The following is a 26,491-nucleotide window of genomic DNA, read 5'->3' on the forward strand; positions in this document are numbered from 1 at the left end:
ATTTGGTTCAATCTGCTATGTAAAACACACAAAACTGTTTATGTTTTTTTATTTTCCTTCTTATTATTAGAACCAAATTTTTTATTATCATTTTCATATAGTAGAAGTAATAGCAGTAGTAGGTGCCATAGTAGTATTAGTAGCAACAGTAATAGTAATAGTTGTAGTAGTAGTAGTAGCAGATCACTTTTCTGGGCATCCTATAACTCTTTTGTACTGAGTCTAAATTTAGTTTGTAATCACTAGAAGTGAATGTCACGTGCATCTGAATTAGATTCACACTATGATTCTATTTTAGTGCATTGCTTATCTCCATCTGGATATGAATAATCATGTTAAGAGCCTTGATTACATTGTTGCTTTGTCAATAAACTACATTACAAATTCCTATTATCATCTGTCACAATTGTAATGAAATGTTTCATGGGAAGTTAATTTTATTGTTATTTTTCAATCACCATATAATGTTGGTTATAGATTAAATCAAAAACAAATAAATAAAATCAAAGTAGTTCTGATGTTGAAAGAGCTCTGCTTTGCTCCCTCTGTTCTCTGACTCTTCATTAGAGTCCATTTCAACGTGTGTCAGATGGGGAGGGGTGGCGGGCTTTAACCCAAATGACCGATTACATAACATCCTAAATAAATGTATTATGGGCTTCAGATAACAGAGATGATTCCCCAAGCTGTGACTAGGAGAATGGCACCCCACATTCACCTAGTCCCGCCGTGGCACACACTTCTCTTTGAGGAGTGATGCTGGTATCGCCAAAAAACCTACAATCCTCTGACTGGATTCTGGATCAATGAAAGAGAGAGAGTGAAGGAGCAGAGAGGGGTGTCTGTGTGTGGATTTTCAGCCACAGCTGTTGAGCTACCCCACGTACGTGCTCAGATCCAGAGAGACGCGCAGAAGCAGCAGACCGTCCTTCTCCTCTCCGCTCTCCAGAGGCGCGTCTAAAACCCACCAGCTCCTGGATTTTACTCCAACTTTTCTTTCTCTTTTTTATTTTTAGTTTTTTTTCTTCTCACGATTATCTCTTCCTTGTCGCATTCCTCCAAGCGTTGGGAATGACCGCTTTCCCCATCTGCGTCGTTTCCATGTCAGCATGGGAACTGCCGCGTCCAAAAGGAAGAATCTAAGAAACGATGCGATATCTTCTGTGGCAGCAAAAGTTAGGTGAGTGACCCTAAATGGTGTCCACCTGTTATTGATTTTGATTTCACCTCTCTTTAAGCATTTTTCCTCCCGCATGCTTGATCAATCAAGCAGGTATGACAGTTGGATGATTTGATGAATGACCACTGCGCTATCCGGGGGTTCAGCCAGCCTGCCTTCCAATGCGCAGAGAGGATCCGTGCGCTTTGCCCCGTCTGTTGCCCCGGGGCTTAAGACTCAAGTGCCTTTTATTTCCCAGCAATATATCCTGCATGCATCTATAATATAAAAACGTAGATGCCCGCTAAACCTTTGCACTACCTAGTCGGAATAAGAGAGAGGGGGGGATGCCTGCCTTGTTGTTCTGAATGAGGCATCATTGTATAACCAAAGTCATGCAGTGGCAAAGCGGGGACTTGCAGTAACCTCTTTGCATTATCACCAAGAAAATACCTTTACCTTTATCCTCCAGTCCAATTAACTGTCAATTAATATCACCCCAATCGACGCTGATCAGCTGAGCACAGAAAGGGACTGCAGAGGTTGTAAATTTGCAGAAGCAGCGACGATGATGGATGAGTCAAATCCATCTAAAGGCTTTAATGTTCAATTTAATGCAAATTTGTTTGTGCAGGCAGAGAGTACGCCTCGCAAAATAAACGCATGGAAAGAAGCAACATCTCTCCATTTTTTATCCATCCCGCGCTGTTCTCCATTCAGTGAGTTGGAGCTGCAAAGCACGTGCGGATCTGTGTTCATGTATGACAGACGGGATAGCCTCGATCCTGCAAGGAGCATGCTGCCACCACAGGAGTTCATTACAGAATCGATTTGATTTTTTGATTCAATCGATGAATGACCTTCAGTTGTACAGAGTCCAACATCCACAGATGTGGGCTGATGTGATATTACGTCATTCCCTCTGAGTCTTTGTGTGTCACGTAGCAAAAGCCAGTTATGGTTATTATGTCTGCGCCCTCAGTGCAGCGGGTTGTTTCTGTGCGCCACTTTGATGCATGCAGCTTACAAGTTGCTTTTTTTGAGCAGGTGTTCAGCCAAACGCAGATATGTGTTTTAATCAGACTTTGTGAGATAGGGATGCACAAAATAACGCATAGGCCAACTATGGATGGAAGAACATATGTTTAGAAATGGTAATGGTGGTAGTGTGATCTAGGCTCTTTTTTCTGCTACCCCTAAATCGAATGCAACAAAATGCATTGAGAAAAAACAACAACAAAACAGTCTGCATATTTTAAATGCTTCTAATTTTTAAGACCATGTTGATCTACCAAGCCGAACCATAAAGACTAAAGTACACAAAAAACAGATCAAGACGGAAGTTCTAGAGGAGTTTGCATCAGGCTTTGGGTAGAAAAAATTGCAATCCAGATCTTGCAAGTGATACACTCCCCCACATCCCCTATACAGATATGCTACATTTTTGGCTGATCTAGCCCATAAAATCACAATAAAAATATGCAAGAAATTATGAAAAAGCTTAAGGGTCATGAATATTTCATGAAACGCATTCAAAGATGGTTATCTGATTATGATTATCTCTGAGGGAACATGAACCTAATCTGCAGAGATACCCATACATAATTCTGTCCGCCTGGATTTATGTCTGAAGCAAACTCACTTATGCCAGAATCAGGTTCATTTGGAGTGAAACGACGAAGGAATTGCAGATATTCTCCAACATATCACCTCAAAAATGGAGGAGTCTCTTCTGATTCATGACCAGAGGAACAATTCCTCCATCCTCATAAATTAGTGGGGCTTTAAATTTCCCGTCTCTAAGTAATTATTTGCTCTTGAATCAAGTATTGCATATAAATAAATTGGATTAATTACCACAGTACTTCAAGCTTCAGGAGCTATTTGTTGATCATACTTTATGCCACCCCTTTATGACCCAGGATGTTGTGAATTACATGATTAATGTGCTCCCTGAAGATAAAGACAGTTATGACTCCAGAGCTTCTCGTCACATTGCACTGACTACACCTTAGAGCAGCAAAGATAAGTAGATAAAGATTCACTACTTCAATATGGTTTTTGAAAGTCTTATCAGCAACAGCTGATACTAACAGTACAAAAGATTTAATTGTAATTATTAAAAGGCATTTGTTAATACTGTGTTTCAAAAGAGCAGGAGGTAATTGTTGTTTATGGAAGCTTAAACTGGTCTTTCCAGGTGTTTATATATTTGGTTGTGGACTGTTCTGGCTGGTTCATTTATTGCTTTGTAACTAATCACAAAACCCTGCTAAGCAAATGAGCAGCATGGAAATGTGGTGAACCAAAGAAGTTCCAGCCTTAGACGACTGTTTATGTTTTAATGTTGTCTATAAATAATGTAGGTGCTTCCTTCAAATAGCGGCATAGCTCAGCCTTAAAGATGGGGTCAAGAGCTTATTTTCATACATTTGTATCGCAATATTTTTCCTATTTCCTGATATAAAAAAAAGACAAATCAGACACCTGCATTCTTGAACAAAAGCAACATTTCAGCCCTTACTAGTATTAAACTAACCGACAAGTTGCTTGCCTTTTTTTTTACTGAAAAAAAAGCAGCCTTGTCCTCAAAATAAAATTGGAATATTATTTAAAACTTTGTAGGCCACACTTCTTTACCCATATGACTTCATGGAGGGGTCAGTGAGGTGACATCTGTTCGGGATCCCTCCTTGGCACTTTTTCAGCTGTTCTTAGCTTGTACCACTTGGAGAAGATATAATAATAAAGCCAATCCAGTCGGAAAGTGAAATAAACTGGATGGATGGATGGATGGATGGATGGATGGATGGATGGATGGATGGATGGATGGATGGATGGATGGATGGATGGATGGATGGAAACAGAATAATTTAAAAGTGAAGCCACTAGGATTAGGAATTTGAAACAATTTAAGTTGCAATAAATCATTACAACTTGCTGAAAGATGACTATGATTTTTCTACAGATACTGTCTCTGTAACTCAGATTTGAACCCAGGTTTTTAGCATTACAATCAAAGATTACAACACTTCACTTTAGAGACTGCTGCACAATTTGTAAAATATACTGTAAAAACACACTAGACTGTATGATCACAACAAATTGCTGGCTTACCACTCATTAACTCTGGGATTTTGTCGCACCTAATTAGGTAGGTAAGCCTAAAGTATTTTAAGCTTTAGATTCAGCCTGACATTTCATGTCTTAATTGCAGTTTGTAAATCAATTAGTTAAAGATTTTGACACGTATGTCGACTTTACTTCTCAGTCCTGGAAGTTGTGGTTTGGTCGGCAGCATTTTATCACCACAACCACAAAACGGTTCTTAATACGGAAGGTTTAATGCTACAGCCAAGTGGTGGAAATACTGATACTGACATCCCCACTGTTATGTCAGCATGGTGTGGCAGATTAAAAAGAACTCCTCAGGATTATTATAGCAAGTGATTACCAAGTGCTTGTATTTATTTGGAGGCTCATTTGAGGTAATCAACTAATGTGAATTACAACATTTTCTGCAACACATTGAAATCTTTCAAGAGGTCTTGGCCTAGTGAGTGTACTTTTATGGACATTTATGTATTATGGAATAGATCAGCCAAGACAACGGAGAGGTTACGTCTTATTTACACAACGAAATTCAGCCCTGTAAAGCGAGAGAGAAAGCAGCGTTTGATCTACCTCAGAGGAGAACTGTGTCGTGGTTCGGATGAATGGTGGAGGACAACTGGGTTCATGGAGCTGCAAGGGCGTGAAAATGGCATGAGAGATGAAAGGGCTGGCTTTAACAGATGCAAATGGAGTATTGTATCCTATGCTGGCCAGCCCCCCAGCTGAATTTGTTAATAGTTTACAGTCACAGTGTTGTTGTACTCTCCACTGCTCAGCTTTGCTAATAAAAAGTATTTTCTTTTAAATTCAAGATAAATTTATGTAAGGGATTTTTATACATGTGTAAGCTTTGGATATATGTTTGTGGAAAGCAATTTAAAGACATTTATCCTACTATCTGCTTTTACCACTGCTTGCGTCGTAATTATTGCTTTAAAACTACTGAATGAGGTCGAATTTGGTTGATTGCAGTCAGAGGAAATGAGAGCTCCAGCTGTGCTTTGGTTTTTGTTTTTCTAACTCTCTGATATTGAGCCTATTCATTTACAAATTACTTTCATTCAAAGACTAAATAGTAAATCTAAGCTGCTGATTATAAAGACCTCTTAATACAGCATAAAACACATCTCTATACTATTTATGGGAAGCAATAGTAATACATATAATTATATTTATTTTTTGCATTAGACATTTGACAAGGTACATAAGGTCAGGTCTTATGTCATAAGCACTTAATTTCAGTTAGTTTGGCTGATAAGTGATCTTATTAACAAACACTAAAAAGAACACGATTACATTTTTAATGCCATTTTTTAAAGCCAAAGTTCTATTGATACCATAAAACTCTTTTTAAATGGAGACCAGAAGTGAATAAAAGAAACACCTTACGCAACACATAAGAAATCGGAACAAAATGGCACAGTTACCTATTTAGTGCACTTTTAATGATACCCTAATCATAACTGGATATGATAGTTTTTAATTTAAGATCTTTTGTTAATCATTCCTTGATCATGGTGCAGGTATGAAAACCACTGTTATTCCCAAATCGTTCCGAGTAGGGGTGTGGGAAATAATCGATTTGGCGATATATATCGTGATATTCGGCTGCCCAATATAATATCGATCTTTCACTTCTTAGTATTGATTAAAAAAAAAAATGGTTACATAAAACATTGATGGGAAAATGGGCTACCTCTGCACCATCACTCTGGCAGAAAGCGCTGTGGAGCCCTTTAACTGTGCGTGCAGCACCAAATCTGTATTTGAGGCAGTCACAGTGGAAGAAAACCCCAAACAACATGGATAATAATACCTAATCAATATTTTCTGATGAAAATATACAGCACTTGCTCTTTTATCTCATCATTTGATTTTGATAGCTGGGGAAAATATGGCAATATATAGTGATACTGCAATATCGCGATAATATCTTATCGTGACCCAAGTATCGCGACATGTATCGAATCGCAACACTCATGCAATACTCACCTCTAGTTCCGAGTCAGTAGAACATTCAATAGAAACTAGTAATTAAATCGTTTTTTTATAAAGTTTGTTTATTTTATTTTGCTTATATCAGTATAAAAATGATATTGTATGAACAAAATTTAAAAAATATCGGGATTGAAGTTATGGCTATATTGTCCGACTTAAGCAACTAGTTGCTTTGAATATTTGGTTTTCTTGCAATCCTTCATCCTAAGCAGGTTTTTGGTGACAGTGGAGAAAAACCAGCCCCTCACGCTGTCAACCAGCAGTTTTTTTAATGAGGGAGACCAACAAAAAACAATTAGCATTTTTTTTCGTTAATGATTTCAGGCAGGAAAGATACACTTTAACACTGAAAACTAAGCCTGATGTACGGTACTTTCTACGATTATTAAAAATGGTGGAAGAATACAGAGAACAAAAGGTGACAAACTTTCATGCAGGGATGACTTTTAATCTAGAAAAACACAGTTCAGTATTGTACAGTTATGCACAGAAATTTATTTGCCTGGTTTATTCTCTATGATAAAGAAAATTCAAAAGACAAAATAATTCACAGCATTAACTCAGTCACAAAATACTGAGCCCTGTTGTATTTTCTATGATGAGTGGAGAAAACTACAACACAGGTAGTTAATCTGATGTTTAGTTTGCTGTTTTTTTTTTTTTTTATTGTAATTCTTTATAAAGGCCATAATTACCTAATTAAGCTCATATTATGTGATATATGAGTAATATATGTTATATGCAGCGACTCCTTCATATTAATGTATACATCAAACAGATTTGCAAGATTTGATCTTCTTGTTGCAATTTATATAAATATAAAAATACTTTCTATTTAATACCATCATGTTGGATCATCCGTCATAGGGCTGTTACTTTAACCCAGAGGCATGCTGACATTTCCACCAGCTCCCTGATCAAATATCCCACAATGCACTGCACTTTCAGGAGACCCATTAAGTTCCATCGACCCCTTCAGTTATGCGACAAGCCTCAACACTCTTGCTGCGCACATTAGTGCACAGATGCTCCTTGGCATGTGTGTGTTTATATGAGATACGATTCAATTAGAGCCTCGGAGAGGAAGGTTCGATTAAGAAGCATTAGGAAGGAGGAAATTCTTTTTTTAGCAGCCTGTTGTTTATGGTGGAGAAACACCCAAGGGAGGTATCACTTCTGATGATATTCAGACCAAGAGAAGTCTTTCCTTTTTCTTGCATGGAGTTGCTTGAAGCTCGTTGAACTGGTTAAGGATGCAATTAGACGGCTTGCACATGACGCTTGAAAGACTACTGAAAAAGCAAGAATGAAGGCCAGAGGAGAAAGTTTAAGAACTATGCTAAAAACGATCGGAGTCAAAAGACAAACATGAATAAAGTGACATGGGAGTACAAATACACTTGCTTTTATTATTAATAATAAAAAAGAAAATGCTAATATTTTGATATAACTCTGTTATCTTTTACTTTGGTGTTGCATAGTTTATTTGTAAATCAAACCTTTTAACCTCAGAGGATTTTAAAAGTAATATCCTCCTGATGATATACAACAAAATTTCAATTAACAGTTTTAGATATTTGTTTTGTAGGAAACCGCTTCTAAAGGTATCCTAAGGTTGCAGGCATTGGTTACTGGTTAGCACCTGTGCAATCCAACTGCAGCAGATCAGTTTAATTGAAACCCAGACTTTAACTAGGCCATTACAACATAACTAATACTAACACTGAGTGGCTGTTTGAGATCAATTGACCCTTTTTCACCAAAAGGCTGGGCACTTAAAGCCCCAGGATTTGTATTGATATCACTTCATGTAATGCCTTAAGCTTTTGAAGCAATGAAAAATGGGCTGTTGTCTTGTAAGATGACATGCTTACGTTTCGCTCCAGAGGGCTAAGGTTTAGAGAACACAAAGGTGACTGAATCACTGCAGGTCTTTGTTGTGCAAAACAGAAATTCAAGTGGTTGAATATTTTTGTGAGATATTTATGCTAAAATGCTGGATTTATTTTATCACTAAATACGACAGCTGCTAAACAGGTTAGTGTATGAAGATTACTGATGGCTACAATGTGCGGCATGTCTCTCTGTAGTGAAATAACCTTTTGAGTCGACAGTCCTGTGTTGTCAACTTAGCGACTTTGTCTTTATATTTGGTGAGTTTACAGGCTTATCTAGTAACCTATATTCAGAAAATGCAACCAGAGACAAATCTAGTAACTTTTCTGTGTTAAATGACTTGACATGAAAGCAGTAAACGTTCTACCATTCATGTCTTATGACAGCAGCAAGAGCTGCTGTGACTCTTTCCCTATTTCCCTTATGCTGTCTCACAGGCACAGGCAGCTTCCTCATCATCAAAGCTCTACATCAGAGGTCACAGTTTAGCAGACTAGGGTCCGGTTCTGGATCCACCTGCTGGCTAATCCGGACCCAACTTGATTTAAAATATTTATAAATTAATTAGACGATGTTGTCCGATAACATTGTCTATATTCACTTGCGCCACTACTCCTGTTATAATGGTAAAGCCCTCCGGAGCGTCCGGCACCAGGCTACACATGATACAAATTAGCCAATGAGCTGCATTCAGTCTGGGTTGCTGCTGCTGCTACTTTTAGACACAGCAGGCAAACCTGTGGCAAGCCGGGCGATGGGAAAGAAGGAGAAGACGATGAGAAAAAGAGAGCAGAGAAAGTGTGGACTGCTGGAAGAACCGCAGTGAACTGGTGAAAGAAAAGTGAAATGGCGTGCTCAAAGATGACCCTGCACATTTTGAGTGTGTTTGGTTCAACCTATTGCTGTGAAGCAGGATTCTCCACCATGAAAATATTCAAAAATCAATGTCGATCCAGGATCACGAATGAGATTCTTGATATGCGCTTTAGAATGGCTTCGTCGCCAATCAAACCCAGTTTTATAAAACTTGCAGATCAGCCTAAAGCCCATTTCTCTCATTAAGTCTTGAAAAAAAGAAAGAAAAAAAACAACAAAAAAACAGAACGGTCTGTTCAGGTGTTTTTTAAAATATGTGAATCAGGAAATTGTCCATAGGCTGCCTGACGATTGTTATCTACTTAAAAAGGTTATTTAGATTTTAAAATGGAAAAATTTTATATATTTTTTCTTTATATATTTTTATTTATTTAAAAAGTCATTGTATAACATGGATGCATAAACACCTAATTTTATTTCAATCTTAAATGCTATTTCAAGTAACGGATCATAATTAAAAATCTCTCCGGACCTTTACTGGTTGTTGATTTTCTTTATTCGGACCCTGCTGATTTTTAAATGGTTAACCCTGATCTACATCCTGAAACTTCTGCATGCAATCAAAGAAAGCAGCGAAGAGACCTGCCGCTTTTCCCCACTGCTAACATGTAACGCTTACACAAAGCTGCCATTTATTCTGCCCTGGATTACAAAACAGGATGTAAAATATATAGTGAAACTAGTTTTTGATCACATTTTTATTTTTATTTTTTTCTAAAGCTGTTGAAAAAACTGCACACAGCTCAAATCCCATTTTAACTTTGTAATTTGTGTTTCTCATTAGTTTTTCTTTATTAAATTGTATTTTTTACAATTTCGATGTAGCCTATGCAGTGTGGATTAAGGCAATGTAAATAAATGTGTATATTGTTTCACGAAGTAAGGAATAACGTTAACATATGTTGTATTTCAACAACATTTTAACAGCATTTTAACGACAGTTATGAGTTAATTAATATACCACAAACATCACTCCTCAAGCCTTATAAAAATCATGAAAAAAGCAATCAGCCTGTATATACAGTATTACACAACAAGGAAACAGATTATGTTTTATGCAACAGCCAAATATGGAAAAATTTAAGACATGAAAAAAGAAATCTAAAATAGCTCTTCAATATATATATATATATATGTATATATATACTGTATATATATATATTCTCTGTATAGGTCAGCAGTTTTTTTTTTTTTTTTTTTTACTGTGTTTGGAATATTTCCAAACATCTTTGACATTCTCCAATTTTGCTGTCATAACCTTTTTTATTTAACATGTGGAGTGAAGCTTGTAAGCTTTGAAGAAGCCTTTTGGGATTTTCCCACTCTTTTCTGAACATCAGGTGATCTTATTTTGGAATTTGATGTGATTTGCACTGCATGCACATACTGACAAAACTTTTTTCCACTTGTTAATTTTCGTTCCACTTTTAATTGACCTCCTGTACTCCTCTTTCTTCCTAGTTAGTAGGTGAACACACATCCACATGCTAAAGACCCACAAAATACCAGAAAGCTGCTTCTGTCCAGGTGGTTACACTCACTAATGATTAACTGAATAAGTGCATTAGGTGAGCAGGACTTTAAATTTGTGCTTGAAAGTGTACATACCCTTGACGAAATTGACGAAAGAAATAATACATAAAATGAGAAAAAGGTTGAATGACAATGATTTTGAATACTTATATGTACATATTTACAGGATTTCTATATCAACAAATAAAACAAGTAAAGAAGCCTGTAAAAAAGCCTGTTTGGGTTCTTTGTTACCCTGCAATACCCAATACTGGTCTATGCCTCTGGAATGGGGGTCGCTAGAGGGAATAGTTGTCCTCTGTATGGGGGTCGGGGTTGCGATGAGAGCCGGGGGGAAATCAACTATCGCTGCATTATAGATTTCTGAAAGCTGAAACTGGAGTCCCCCCCCCTCTGTTTAAGGTTGGTTTTTCTATCTTAAAGGAATAGTACACCCAAAACATGATTAGCCTTCATTTTCTACTCACCCCCATGCTGAACAACACTCTGGAGTACTTTTTTGATATCTCAAATGCATCTGGAGATCTGGGAGGCTTCTTGCTGTCTGCTGACATTCAAATAATGGAAGTCTGTGGCGCCCGAGGCAGAAAGGTCCATAAAAGTCCACAAAAAACGTGTCAATATTCTTCCATACTGCTCGTCCAATGTATTCCAAGTGTCCTGAGTGGGTAGCATCCAGAATTTACTCGAAACAAAGTCCTTTAGAATGTTTTTAGAGCATAAACAGTAGTGTATAGGACTTCCTAAACGCGCGCGCATGCGAGTTCACGAGCCTACGGAAACCGCGGCAGACCAAACCAGATGAAAGTGCGCATTCAGCTCGGCAAAGAACTCATGCTCTTCCTCAACACTGAAGTCCTCAGACATTTTTCTTTCGTTGTTTCTTTCTTTGCACAGGTAAACAGCACATTTCTTCTACGCTTGCATTATCGGCAGAGCAGACGCTGAATGTGCACTTTCATCTGGTTTGGTCTGCCGTGGTTTCCGTAGACTCGTAAACGCGCTTTTAGGAAATCCTATACACTACTGTTTATGCTCTAAAAACATTCTAAATGACTTTGTTTCGAGTAAATTATGGACGCTACCCACTCAGGACACTTGGAATACATTGGACGAGCAGTATGGAGGAATATTGTCACGTTTTTTGTGGACTTTTATGGACCTTTCTGCCTCAGGCGCTATGGACCTCCATTATTTGAATGTCAGCAGACAGCAAGAAGCCTCCCAGATCTCCAGATGCATTTGAGATATCAAAAAAGTACTCCAGAGTGTTGTTCAGCATGGGGGTGAGTAGAAAATGAAGGCTAATCATGTTTTGGGTGTACTATTCCTTTAACACAAACGGCTTCCTTCACACCCCTTTCAAACCTCTTGTCTTCTTTGTCCAAAAAGTTAACATTCTGATCCTAAAAAGAATGTCCTTTGTCTATAGGGTGTAGAGTCTTAAATGAAAACACTGCAATTTTGAAAAATAACATGTTTTTGAAAAAGGTTTTTAAGCTTTGAGGAGGTGGTTGATTGGTCATATCGAAATCCTTATATTTCGCAAAACTGCAATGAAACCACTTTTTTTTACATCATACATGTCACATGATAAGCAGTCAGACGACTGGAAGTAGTTAGAGGATAATGGCACCACTAGAGCCATGGATGGAATATGGATGTTTTGTGTTTACATCCTTAGTGGCCCTGTTGTTCTCAGAGTTATGCAATTTTATTTGGATTTATTATCTTATAAATTTACCGCAATAGTAAAACTTTACATTTTTGAATTTAGCTTGATATGGACATAGTTTTGTAGCCTGACGTAGTCCGACTCAATTCTAGTCAGAATATGAGTCTGATACTGCTCCATAGAGCTGTGATTATGGGGCGTGTTTCGAACGAACCAGGAAAAAAAATGCCTTTGCACTTAATTGGATAGACCTACAACCAATAAGAGCAACGGAGTGCGTGACGTATGTTAAGCGAGGCATAGTTGTTGTCAACAAAAATCAAAGCGTGCAGTTGCACGCCTATAATAAGAAGATGAGACTTGATCGCGTTTCTCTGTTCCTCTTTTAAAATTAATTTGCTGTCGATAACTTCTAGAACAGACCTAATAGCAGAATCTACTCAACTTAACTCTCCAGCGGCAGCCATTATTGTTGTCACCCAAGCGCACATTGGTCACGTGGTTGATTACGTGACTGTTGGTCATCTGTCCATCATCGTATAAAGCCCGCCCTGACAATTTGATTGGATCGCCTGACAGTGGGCGATAATACTAGCGCTACTATGGAGCAGAGCCAGACCGAACTTCCCCGACCTCAAACTTTGTGGGCGGGACTAAGTTCGGAATGGCACCCAGGCTAATAGTTTTGTGCACATTTGATCGGAATGCAGCTAGTGATTTTGTTTAAGCTCCTCCAATGAACACCTTGACACACATGCACAATTTGTGTTACATTATCCCTACAGGGTTTTTCCACCGACTTTCATTCATATGGCTTTTTATTTCTATGGTTTAAGCCTGACCCCTACCCTAACAATTACCAATACATACCAAACCCTAAACCTAACCTAAAGTAAATTCCCTCCTTCGTCCTAAAACTAACCCCAACCCCAAGAAGAGAACCTCTCATTAAATGGACCAGTCGTTGATTCCTACGAGTACCTACGACTCCCCACAATTAAAAAAGCATATTTATGGGATATTGTCCTCATAGTGTAACAAAAACATGATGTATTCAGACAGCAAGACAGAAGAAGGATCCTCTCGTTTATTATTCTGACATATAGCAAGTAGAAATAGTTGTAATGTCATTGAACAGCTAAGGGGCGCTTTGATTTAATGACAGAGGGAAAATAAATATTTAATATATCTTTTTAAAACGATAAAACATTTTCAGTCTGCTTCATTACTTGCAAAGAGATGTAAAAAGAACAGCACAACCAATGGACATGTTACAAGAGACACAATAAAGTAACACCTAGATACTATCACTGAAGTGTAAGTAGTATTATTTAATCTGGCATGAATTCTTTGTTACCTGAAGATAAGAAGGTGGGCTTTCTGTATGGAAGTGAATCTCTAAGTACCTGGAGCCAAGCACCTGTAGTTGTTTGAGAGAGTGCTCTTGTGAATGTAAAGGTTATCAAAAGGAAAAATGTTCAATAGTGGTTGTGAAGAGCCGAAGAGGCGCCCCCAATTTTTATCAACCTATTCTGTCTGTTCTCTCTATTAGGTTTATAGGATGCTATTCTTTTAAAAGCATCCGGAACCATGAAATGAAAGTGTCACATTGTATGGATACAAAAATGTGAAAGTTTAAATTATTAGCTTCAGAACTCAACTGACAGTTCTGAGTTTTTTTTTCCACATTGAGGTAAGAATCTGTTTTTTGCATCTTCAATCTGATGACTGGGCTCTCTATCAGGTTCAGAATCCCCACGTTTACTCAATCTGTCGTTATTATATCCACAATTTGTCTACATGCACTGCTTTTCCTGCTCAGAAATTCCCCTCCCTCGCATGTTTCTCTTCCTAAAACCTCGATCACATGCCTGAGAGCATATGAGGTGAATTTTATATATGCCAAGCTTTCCTCTCTTTCATTTCTCTCCTCTGTGTGTGTATGTTTTGCCTTGCTGCTTCTTCACAGACCTGCATCCCTGGCATGTTGCACTAAACCATACATGAAACACAATGGAATACCCAGACAACACAACACAGACTGAGGTTTCCTTTAATAGTTAGACAGAGACATTTCCAATTCCTCTCATGTATAATGGAAGATGTGAGTCTCTCGCACTGTTGTTTGAGAATTCAAATCCGAATCCAGCATGCTAAAATATGTTCCAAGGGAGACCTAATGATTGGAGATAACACCTCATTGATTCCAACCCTCTATAGTAATCAAAGATGTATCAAACTCTATTTTAGATAAAATCCGAAATTATATGTATGCAGATGCTCAACCTGTAAAAAATCCCTTTTCAGTCACACAGAACACAATTATAGAATACAGGGGGTTGTATATTTCAGAGAAGATGCAGCAGAGCAGTCTTGCAGCTGCATGGTGGTCTATTTTTAGAATGGCAGTGAAGGAATCTGGAGGGTGTCGCAGTACGTGCAAACCCTCTCAGTCGCATTATAGCCCCCTAAACTCTATTGGAGTCTTATTCACTTTTGTCATCCCTTGCAGCAAGGCAAAAAACAGAAATGAAATTGATGGAAAAGATCAGAAGGAATGATTTGTTCCTTTAGAAGTTTCAGTGGGATAATGTTTTATTAGTGATTGACATCCCCAAAGATCTGGTGCTTTGCAAAAGTATGGACACCTCTTAATCTCTTCCTAATTTTGTTACATTACAAACAAAACCTTTAACGCACTACATTGGGATGCTGTATTATAGACCAAAACATATGTCTGAAAAAGTTTGAAGCCATTGTAGCCCCAGTTGTATGTTTGCACCATGAATCTGCCCAGCATATGCTGTAGCTCTATCTATCTTCACATCAGCTCTAACCAACTTACTTTTTCTTGCTAAAGCTTCCCACATCATAATGTTACCACCACCCTGGTTTACCTCTGGGAACATTTGTAAGGGCTGCTGTACAGTATAAGTTATCTGCCTCACAGTATTTTATATGGCGGCCAGCTTTGTAGCACTATTTGCTCTGTCTTCTACATCACTTGTGGCAAATTGAAATCCTGGCTTCTTACGGTTCTTTCAACAAGGGAATTCATGTCATCCGTCTTGCCACTCTGCATGTCTAATATTTGTTATATAAACAGATTCTACCACTTGAACTTTTCCTCTCTCAGGTTGCCCCAGTGTAAACCTGAGCCTCTCGGCTGTTTCTCTGATTAAATCTCAGCTTCCACAGCTTGTTGGTTTAGGTTGATTGCTCTTGGTAGGTTTGCAGTAAACAGTAGTTTATTTATTATTTCATTTTCTGGATAACGAATTTAATTGTGGGATCGATGGTGGCACAGTTTGTAGTTCTGTTGCTTTGTAGAAAGATGTTTCATACTTCAAATCCTGGCATTAGGCCTTTTTGGCATGTAGTGTGCATTTTTGAACAGTTTGGATTTTACCCTGGTCCAGGGTGTACTATGCCAAAGGCTGCTGGAGATGTGCACTTTCCACCTGCAGATTTAATGACGAAGGGGTAGAAGTTGGATTGATTTAATAGGACTTTGTCTCTATCTTCTGTATTCCCATGGTTTTAAGGATGCTGTTTGTTTACTTTCATTAACAAACCTCCAAGGCCTTCATAGATTAACTGGATTCATACTGTTATTAGACACCATACAGGGGAACTAGCTAGATGTCACTCCAGGAAGTTCTGTTTTGGGGTGTTTAAGAAAAGCTGGTTCAATATTTACTTCAAAGATTATACATTTAACCTGGAAAGCCAGCTTGATGATGTGTACAACTTGGATTTCATTCCACATTTTTTATTTGGGACCGCTCCTGCTGAACTTGTTCAGGGAAAGGAGGAATGTTTAGCAGAACCTTGGAAGTTGATATGGCGAAACAACACCTATTTCCCTCCAATCAAAGTCCGATTTTAGCCAATCATAGTAATAATTTAAATAATAAAATAAATATGGATTTGTGAATTTAGACAAAACAGATAAAACAAGACAGTGATAGGATCTGCTACGTGTACATCCTTCTGCGGTCCTCGTTTACTCTGCTTTATGCTTGACAGCTCTTGTTTCCAGCATAGCTATATGCCCCGCCTTAAACCATAATACTGCAATATGATTGGCTTACCTAATTTTGGTCAGATGAAAACTTTTTAATCTTTAGTGGTACACGATGGATTCCTGTGTGACCTCACAAATACAGAGAGAAGTCAGATCTCAGGCAAGGTTATATTATTTACAAACTATTTGAAAACTAAGTATTTTAATTTCCATTCCTTTCATTTTACAATAACATGTTGCTCCTTATTGGTCTATGACAGGGGTGCCCAAGTCCAGTCCTCAAGAGCTACCATTCCGGACACTTTTAGATGCATCTCTTCTCTAGCACACCTGAATCTAAAGCCTCAATCCCCTCATTTAGCCCAGGAGAGGCACGGTAATGAGCCACTCATTTGATTCAGGTGAGTTAAAAATGGTGGCATCAAAAAGATGCAGGATAGTAGCTCTTGAGAACCGGACTTGCGCACCCCTGGTCTATGATCTACTAGTGTCTCACTAAACAGGGTTGGGCAGATTATGTCTATATTAATTTTGTTTGTCAATGACCAGTTGTGAAAGTCAACACAACATGCAAAGAAGGTTAATGTTTGCATGTCAGACCATCAAAAACATTTTGTCTAATGCAGGAGCATAAATATTTTTTATTTATCTAATATGAATGAAAATTAATATAATTGGACATGAAAAGACCAGATTTGTACATTTAGCAATCCTACAGAGGTGGAAATAAGATGCCTGGTAGACATCATCTGCCTTTTAATTCTGCCCTTTCAGGCCATCAAAATTGGACATGCAAAGGCAACCTATAAAGGTGTCATACAGACATGTCTTTGCCTAATTCAATTGGGTAAATTACAAAATGTAAATGTGTTAGTTGGTGTTAGTTGTCTCTTCCTCCTTGGGACAAGTGTGACATTGGAGCAAAGTTTAACAGAGTTTACATGACAAGTCCTGAACAACTACTCCATCAAATCTGAATTCGTCTGTTTTTACTGTAGTCTTTCTCCTTCTGTAAGTCAGTGTTTATATGTGACCTATATACTCTACTGTACTGGACAAGCTTTAATAATTTAAGCAGCTGGCAGGCAGGGGGTGACACGTATAGATTATCCCTCAGTGGATACCTTCAGTATAAGACTGAATCTCGGTGTTGTTCCATTCTTTATTTTCCTTGTGGGGAATAATTATATGATTGCGAATCAAACCATAAAGCATAATAGTAGTTTCGGTTGAACACAGTAAATTCGACTGAACAGCTATGAGTTAACTGCTTGGTGATGTAATGTTCCTAACATTACTTCTTATAAGGTCAATTATTCATAGTCATCCTATTAAATTGGTTGTTTTATAGGTAAAGAGTGGTAAAAAACAGTTTTTCAAGCAGAAAATAGCTTTGAAATTGTAAAACTGTTCGATGGTTTCAAAAGTACTTTCTAGTAACTTGCCCTCTTACTAAATGAAAATCAGGATAATAAAGCAGATTTGTTCCAAAGCTCGAAATTACCTATTTACAAAATGTTCAGTGTAGAGAATCTCATAGACAGGGCTTGTTTTAATTCTCTATGATGAATGTCATATCGCCTATAATTTTATATACCGATGTAATTGTGGTTTTATTGATTTCCCACCCTGTTTTTCTTCCATTCCTCTTCATGATCAGCCTGAATGGTTTTAACCTTTTTATTCTTTGAAGTAAAATGTTGTTATATTTCAAAGTTAAAAAATACAAATGCAACACTCCAAAATAAGCTGTTAGATTTAAACAGAGTTGTCATGTACATATTGTAAGTTGAAACTGCAATTGCTGACTGTTTGTTTGCACTTCATTAAACCAGTGGAACTCAATATATGGCATAAGCTCCTCTTGTTCATATGTTGCTTTTAGTGTTTTAATTTAAAAAAAGACACAAATAGACCTCATGGAATAAGTTTCCATGGCCATGGGGATTTTAGTGTTTGTCTGTTTTTTCAGGAGTAGGATTCTACCACTTGGTTCCAGTGAAAGGATCTCTTATTGCCTCATGATGCTGAGACATTTTGGAACATTTCATGCTTCCAATTGTGTGGGAACAGTTTGTCCCCTCATCCCGCATGACCTTGTACTTGTTGACATGAAGAGATCCAGAAGGCATAAATGAGTTTTATGTAAAAAAAAAAAACTTGACTGGTCTGAAATTTTAGCCAAGTCACAACTTAAGCACAACAGAAGAACTTTGGGGTAAATTGCAGCAGACAAGGCCTTCCGATATTCAAATACCAGAGTCTAAAGTCACAAATGTATTCCTAGGGAAACAAATTCCTATAGGCATACCTCTAGCCTTGTAAAAAAAAAAAATAAAATAAAAAAACTCCCCAGAAGGATTGAAACATTTTTAACTGTAATCTATGTGGCAAGATCATATTAGGCTCCATGGATTAAGACTGGGATGCAACAACATTTTATACTTGCGTGACTGTGCAGGAGCAGACTGTATAATGTATGTTTTCATGTTTGTATCACTAATAGTAGGCCACACTCGCGGCAACAGTGGCTTAGCGTGCAGGAATTCATCCTGCAAATGAAAGGTCAGTTGTTTTAACCCCAGCTCTGTCAGTCTCAGTACTTGTGTCCTTGGTCAAGACAAGGGTAAAGTTCCCTTCAGCAAGACATGTCTCTTTTTGCGAGGATTAAGCTGCCTGTATACAGCAGCCTTGCCTCTGCCAGTGTGTCCCAGGGCAGCTGTGGCTAGAATGTAGCTTGTAACATTACAGTTTGAATGTAGTGTAAAGCACTTTGGAGCCCCCTGACTTGAAAAGGCACTATATAAACCCTTAGTTTTTAGCCTGTAGTCACCCAAAAAGTGACTAAAGCCACCTTAAATTTAGTGGGAAAATTGCAATGCGGCGTACGAGTACCTAACTCTTGGCGATTCTCCCTCAATTACATCTGATTGAACTGCAAAAATCAAGCTCAGCTGAACATGATTGGAATAGCAGTCATTGTATCGATAACTAAATGTGTGATTGCACAAACCACATCATGGGAGTATTGGTTTTATTACATGAGATTGGATGAACATCACAGGAAGTGTTTGATAAATAATTAGAATTTGCCATCTGACTTTTTTTTTTACAACCCTAATGTCAGAATTGACTTAAATATTAAAATTTTGGGTCATAAAACAGAATGGTTTTGAACTCATGAAACACATAAGTTGTTGCACAACCTTTTAAGGCAATCAATGCAATCAAATGATCCCTGTAACTGTCAATAAGACCTCTGCTCCTCTAAGCAGTTGCTTTGGCCCCCATGAGCAAATTGCTTCAGTTGACTCAGGTTTGAATGGTGCCTCCAAACTGCATGTTTCAGCTCGTTATAAAGACCCTCAATAGGATTAAGGTCAAGGCTCACAGAAAGCCACTTCAGAATAGTCCAAGGGTTTCCTCCTAGCCAAACTCTAGTGTTTTTTTTTTAGCTGTGTTCTTTGGGTCATTATCCTGTTGCAAGACCCATGACCTGCGCCTGAGACCAAGCTTTCTGACACTGAGCATGACTTTTCTCTCTTGGATTCCATGATAGTCTTAAGATTTCATTGTACCTTGCAGAGGTACAAGACTTCTTTTACCAAATTAAGCAAATCAGCTCTGGAACATAACAGAGCCTCCTCAGTGTTTCGCAGTAGGGACACTGTTCTTTTCTTGCTAAGATCTTTATTCCATCTGTAAAGATAGAGACAATGTGCCTTTTGTCTCATTTGTCCATAGGAAGCCCTCCTGTAAGCTTTGGGGCTTGTCAACATGTATTTTAGAAAATTCCTGTCTGGCTTTTATATGATTTATATCCCACAATGGGAAATAATTTAAATCAATTAAATCAATTTTGGCTGAACCGACTGATGCAGTGATATGACACTGATGTTCCTTTAGACTGAAGTACATCTTTAATCTCTTTAGAGTATTTTTCTGAGCTCTTTTGTTATCATTTATTTTTATCCCTCTCTTTTATTTTTCATAAATGTTCCTCCTGCAGCCAAATTCAGGTACATTGGCTACAGTCTCATGTTTCTGAATAATATGTGCAACTGTAGTCACATCAACATCAAGCTGCTTGGAAATGGTCTCAGAGCCTTTCTCTTTAACATGCTGGTCTATAACCTTTTTTAATATGACAAAACTCTTTCCTTTGCTTCCTCTGACCCATGTTGCGTGTGGTAAATAACATGTCACCAAACAGAACAGTGACTACCTGTAGCCCTATATAAAGGCCCACTGACTGATTAGGAGATTGTTGACACCTTGGATGCTAATCAGTAGATGTACCTTGATTTAACATGTCCCTTTGGTCACATTATAGTCTTTTCTATGTTCACAGTCATTTTTACTGATCCTGTAACATGAGCTTAGTTCTTAAATTAATTTTGTTGAAGCAATGTCTGACTTAATTTGTTGATTTTCATAGAATTACATTTAATTATTACAGATTCAAGTTATTTCTGTTAAATGAGTGCTATCACATTTAAATGTCCAGATTTATATTATATTCTTGTACGGTAAATGCATTAATGTCATTTTGAATTTATATTAATCCATTTTGAGACTTTGAAAGAAGACAGTATAAGCCTATAAGACTGATAAAAACAAATGGCAGTCTCTTTCATGAAAAAAAACAAACAATAGTGTTTACATATGCTGAATTTTTCTATTGTCCATTTTGTATGAATCTATCGATGACAGGCATTTTGCCTCATACTTTTTATTTGGCACATCATCTAATAAGTCCCTTTAACAGACTCCCACACAGGCAAAACCATAGGTCTAGAAAAAATAAATGAAAGATAAATAAAAGCCTCCGTAATAACTCTTATAAAGGTGTTCCCAGGTGACTTATGTGAGAACAAATTATTGGTATTTTGTGTAATTTTGTTATTTACTCCTTTATGTTGTGTATATGTTTGAAAAAAAGACTTGTTTTTCACAATGTAAACACTCTTTAAATGTATATGATTTCATGGCTGTTCACACATAAAAAAAATACTATCTTTTGAATATTAGCGAAATATTTTTTTTTTGTATTTTATTGTTTTTCCTTATTTTTACTCTCCTGGGAGATTCTAACTGGCTCAGCCTATTGCTGGCTTGCTTACCCTCTGCACACATGTACAGCATTGTGCCTATATTGTACGTATAGATGTAGGGTTCCAAAAAAGTTAAAGAAAAATCCACTGGACTTTGTTTCCACGTTTGAAGAAGTTTCGCTTTCAAACTTGGAAACAAAGTCCACTGGATTGTTTTTTAACTTTTTTGGAATGAATATGACCTGGATGACTGAGAATCTTCACCAGCATATAGATGAGGGTCTTTATCTGCTAACAAACTGAGCAAAAAGAAAGTGTGAAATGCAAATGTTAAAAATAATAAACCAATAGGACAAAGCAATTTTCATGCAAAGTGAGTGAACTACTTGCATTCGGATTTAAAAGATGTCATTTAATATGATTATACCCCTTCCCGAAAACAGATAAATCTTTATGCTGCTAGATGAAGTCTAGGAAGGTAAAGTAGACTTAGACATTAGTGAAGTGCTTAGTTGTGCTGTTTTCAGTTTTATTCACTGCGATATGAAATGGATATATAAAAGTTATTAAGTGAAAATATTAGATGATCTCAGCTTAACACCACAATATTAATTAGATACCCTTTTTGAGATCAATTATTTTAAAATTCAGGTAACATGCAGGCAAACAGTAAAGGTTTGTTCTCAATGTGTCAGAGACACGGAAACTAGGCTACATTTCCAGCCATGAGATTGGCCTTTAGGGTACCTAAAAGGAAATCAGCAAAGATGATCCGAATCCTAGACGGTATAGAGGAAAACGGCTTTTGTTGAGGGTGATTTCCTAAACAAAAATGTTCACTTTTATTCTTATCTGAAATAAAACAGCCTGCTTCACACGCAACACACAATACAATTGTTGCAATCCTAAGGCTATTGATTGCTCTAGGGCCTCCATGAGCCGCCATGTGAAACTATAATATAAGGCAACACCATCACATGCACAAGAGTTTCAAAAGAAAGCAGTGGAAACCTGAGTGATTGAATACGGAGAGCTGCTGCAGAGACATTTAAACATATGACTCAGAGACTGTGAAAGCCTTACAGTAAGCGCTGCAGGAAAGATTTAAACCATAGCAGGTTGTAATGATGCTTTAAAAAAAAAAGGTTCTCTGAAGGAGATGCATTGTGGTTGAACTTGGACAAGTATTATGCCCTCTGCTATTTTACAATTTAAAATATATTTAGTTTTTGGAGACAGGCAATACAGAGTTTTTAGACCTGGTTTTCAAAGTGAGACAAGGGGTGTAAAACAAATCAGACCTCCTGATCTACACTTAACTTAATGAACCAGGCTGACCCCATTCATACTTACAGTAATTGTTTAACCTTTGTTGTAGAAGCTGCAACATTAATGATTTAAATCGATGGCAATGTAAATTCAAAATGATTACTGAACAAAAAACCAGGTAACAAGTCTAACAGGTTTGTCATGCATATTTCTTCAGTTAGGCTCAAAGATGAAAAGGGTCAGAAAGAGCAGACTTCCATTAATAGAAATATTCTCTCTGTATGTCTATACATAAGAGTATATACTTAAGTCCAATATTTTAAGACTAATGTTGATTTTTATTTAAAATTTGTATTTAGTCAAGAATTTTGATTTTAACAGAACAAGAAATTGAAATGTTTAAAAGGATAATACAGCCATGTGAAAGGAGTATCTGTTTTTTTTTAAATCTGATTCTACACTTTGTATGCAAAATAATGCAAGTCAAATTTTATTTAGGGTAAAAGATCAAAGTGCAACAGAGTGTTCATGGAGTTTATCCCATTTATTTTCAACATATCTCTGAGGAAGTGTTTTTCACTTTGCTGTCAAGTTTGGGTATTTTTCCTAACACGCGGACGGAGCTGAAATTGAGAGATTTAAACACATTTGCCCGTTTTGCAGTAGCTCCATCAATGCAAATGTAGTTCATGTGGCTAAATTACATGTGGTAAAAACTCTCCTTCATGCTGCGTCCTCTTGCTGTCTCATTGTCTTCGTCTCAGACTAAGACTGGCTGAAGCAGAAAGATAAAACTGCCATATCTTAATCTGTGGGTGGCACACGCCTACAAAGACGGCAATTAGGATTATAATATACAGTTCCTTTGCCCTTTTCTCCATTCTCCTCTTCCCTTTTGTCTTGTCTTCCAATCATCCTTCCTTTCCAAACCATGAATTAATTCCTCTGTGTGTGTATGTCATTGTTTGTGTATCCCCACAGAGCAGCACGAGCATTTGGAGAGTACCTGTCCCACACACACCCTGAAAACCGAAACGGATCAGGTCAGCGTCTCTGTCGTCCTTCCATTTGTCCATCCCTCTATCCTTTGCTGTGTTTTCCTTTGAGGTTTTAATCCTTCCTCCACCTGCTTCACCTCATCCTCTTTTGAAATGCCAGGCTGTGCTCACTGGTAGGTCAGTACAACTGCTGACAGCCGCAGGGAGATGATGATGTTGCTGTAGCTGCTCTGCTATTCTAATCTTTTTATTTCTTTACTTCTTCCTCTTCAGCTTCAGTGGCTTTACAATTAATTTATTCTCACATGTTTTTTATTTTCATCTCCCTCTTTCATATTATAGCTCACCTTCAGTGTGAAACCTTGTTGGTGGGTCCTGATCCAGAGTTGCCGAGTGACCCGAGTGGACTCAGCAATAAGACTCACGTTCCTCCCTGCTCCTCTGCCAAAGGACATTCGAATAAACTAGATCATATCCTTGCGAAGGAAAAGCTGGCATTAATCCAGCCTCCTTTTCCATCAAACACTATTCCTCCCAAGCCAACTTGTCTCTCGCTTGAACATAGCTTCACAGCAGAGGAGGACCAGAAGACGTCTACTGAGTGCACCCGTGTGTACACCATCACCTCCCAGCACGGTATGCTGATGAGCAGCGGCCGGGGCAGCAAAGAGAGCCTAGAACTGGACATCCTGAAGGAAAAGTCGAGGAGTGGTGGGGTAGGGTCTAAAAGTGGCCCGATCCAGCCCTCCACCTCTCCATCCTCCGCCTCCTCATCTCCAACCCAGTATATCCGCTCGAGCAGCAGCCGTGGCATCAGCAGCTGTAGCCACACTCACCACGGCAATCACCACCACCACCACACGGCCGTCTCTGGAACAAATACCTCGTCCAGCAGCGGTGGAATCAGTGGGGCAAGCGGATGCAGCAGTAGCAACCAACAGCAGCAGATGGTTGGAGCATCTCACTCTCATCACGCAGCCCACCACCACTCCCATTATCACCATCACCTATCCCAACCACCACTGCAGACCTCAGTCAGTGCCCACAATATCCGAAGCCTTGCTGATGGGAGAGGGGAAGCCGAGTGCAGTGGGCTGGCTTGCGACTCATGCAGCGGTGCTCCTTCACGTAGCCAGGGGTCACTGGACCTGGAGAGTACGTCCCGAGAGGCAGGCAAGCAGCACCGACGCCTAGAGCGGATGTGGAGTGTGGACCGGATGACTGGGCTGGAGAGAGGTGAGAGGGTGGAGGACACAGAGGAAGCGAGAGGCGCTGAAATCTAAAAGGGAAATGGGTTGATGTGCGGCCCTGTTTCTGGGGTCACTGGTGTTGGACTGGAGAATAAATCGCATTTGATCTCATGCTCACTATCAAGAAAAACTCATAAGGGAGATCCTTAGATTATTGGTGTTTCTATCTTGATGATATTTTTCGTAAAACATTTTTAGGATTGTCTCATGTATATATATTAGACACTGCCAGCATATGAGTATGGAAAATGCAATTTTTTGTCACCCTGACTCTATGACTGTAGTTATTATTTTGAGATAAAAAAAAGAGGTAGCATTGGTCAACCACTTTGAAATTTTAAGTGCTTTTTGGAAAAAAAAAAAAAAGAAAAGAAAACATCGGAAAAGACACAGGCAATTTGAAGACACAACCAATAAACTGCCCAGTTTGGGTTGAGTAACACGCTCATACAGAAATCTGAGGTCCAAAAGCTCTCTTCATTTCAAATCAAAGGTTAAGAACGATAAGTTATTTTCAGACCGAATACACTAATAATGTCATTAAGGATTAAGAAATAAAAGGCAACAGATGGATATTTTTTGACGCAGCTTACCAGGACAATGAGTGTTGCATTTAAGACTGATTACATCAGAGTGAGACAATGCTATAAAACATTTGTCGAATGTTTTTTGAGAATACAAAAGCAAAATTTTAGTCATATCATTGCTGAGCTCCGATCTCTTCAGATCAAGCAAATGTAATATAGTGCATTTTATTGCGTCATAAGCAGGATTTATCATTGCACCCCAAGTTGTTATACTCTCTGATCTGGATTGGTCTTACCAAAGGAGACAGTTTACCACACAAGACTAACTTACACTTCAAATGCATTTTTTCTCCAGTCTGTTGGGGATTGAAGGGTTGGTGTTAGTTGTCAAGTGGTGGTCTGTATTTCCCGACTCTTCGTCTAACCGTCTCTCCTTTGCTGTCTCTTCCCCTCTTTCCCTCTCTCCATTTGTGGAGTGGTGCACTGTGAGGTGCTGGTGCTGGTGCTGGTTTTGTGCTTTTTATCTACATTTATTCCAATATTTTGCCAATATGATGCACAAACTATTTTCTTCTGTACACTTAACCTGGATAGTCACTTTTTTTTTCTTCTCAAATTGCAGAGGACACTAACTGGTTTCCAAAGGAAAACATGTTCAGCTTCCAAACAGCGACGACAACAATACAGGCGTAAGTTTCTCACACTTTAGACAAAGACAAAAGTAAAATGACAAACATTTGTTAGGATTTTTAGAATGCAAATAAATTAGACTGGTTTATCTATTTGTCAGTAATTCACAAACCACTTCTCACAGACCTATTGAATGCTTCATGTTATGCCAATGTGTCACCATGGCCAACAGGTTTTTTTCACACTAAACTATCCACCTAGTTTTTTCTAGGCACTTGGTGTGGAAAAAAATCAGGGGTGCTGATGGTAAAATTATGTAATCTGGCCACACGATGCATTGCCGACCCTGTGACTGTGTTAAGCATAAACCAACCTTGACATTAGCATGTTTACTCTACAGCAGTGGTTCCCAAAGTGTGGGGCGCGCCCCCTAGGGGGGGCGCAATGCCATTGCAGGGGGGGCGCGGGAAGCAGTATGAGTGAAG

General features: G+C 38.3%; 1 protein-coding gene across 6 annotated transcripts in view; it reads left to right on the forward strand.

Annotated features, from left to right (window-relative positions):
• Window positions 1-677: 677 nt before the first annotated feature.
• The window catches only part of LOC119772065 (NMDA receptor synaptonuclear signaling and neuronal migration factor), a 69,601-nt gene continuing 43,787 nt past the window's right edge, over window positions 678-26,491 (forward strand). Inside the window, exons 1-4 of one of the 6 annotated variants that reach the window (XM_038268343.1) lie at window positions 678-1,180; window positions 23,583-23,644; window positions 23,942-24,754; window positions 25,999-26,065. In XM_038268343.1, the coding sequence (XP_038124271.1) occupies window positions 1,110-1,180; window positions 23,583-23,644; window positions 23,942-24,754; window positions 25,999-26,065 (1,013 nt within the window). In that variant the 5' untranslated portion in view covers window positions 678-1,109. Of the gene's footprint in view, window positions 1,181-23,582; window positions 23,645-23,941; window positions 24,836-25,998; window positions 26,066-26,491 lie in introns of all 6 variants that reach the window. The other 5 variants (XM_038268342.1, XM_038268344.1, XM_038268346.1 and 2 more) reach the window with 5 other exon arrangements.

This window comes from Cyprinodon tularosa, unplaced genomic scaffold (assembly GCF_016077235.1).
Source record: "Cyprinodon tularosa strain WSP-4 unplaced genomic scaffold, ASM1607723v1 ctg7, whole genome shotgun sequence".
Lineage (NCBI taxonomy): Eukaryota > Metazoa > Chordata > Actinopteri > Cyprinodontiformes > Cyprinodontidae > Cyprinodon > Cyprinodon tularosa.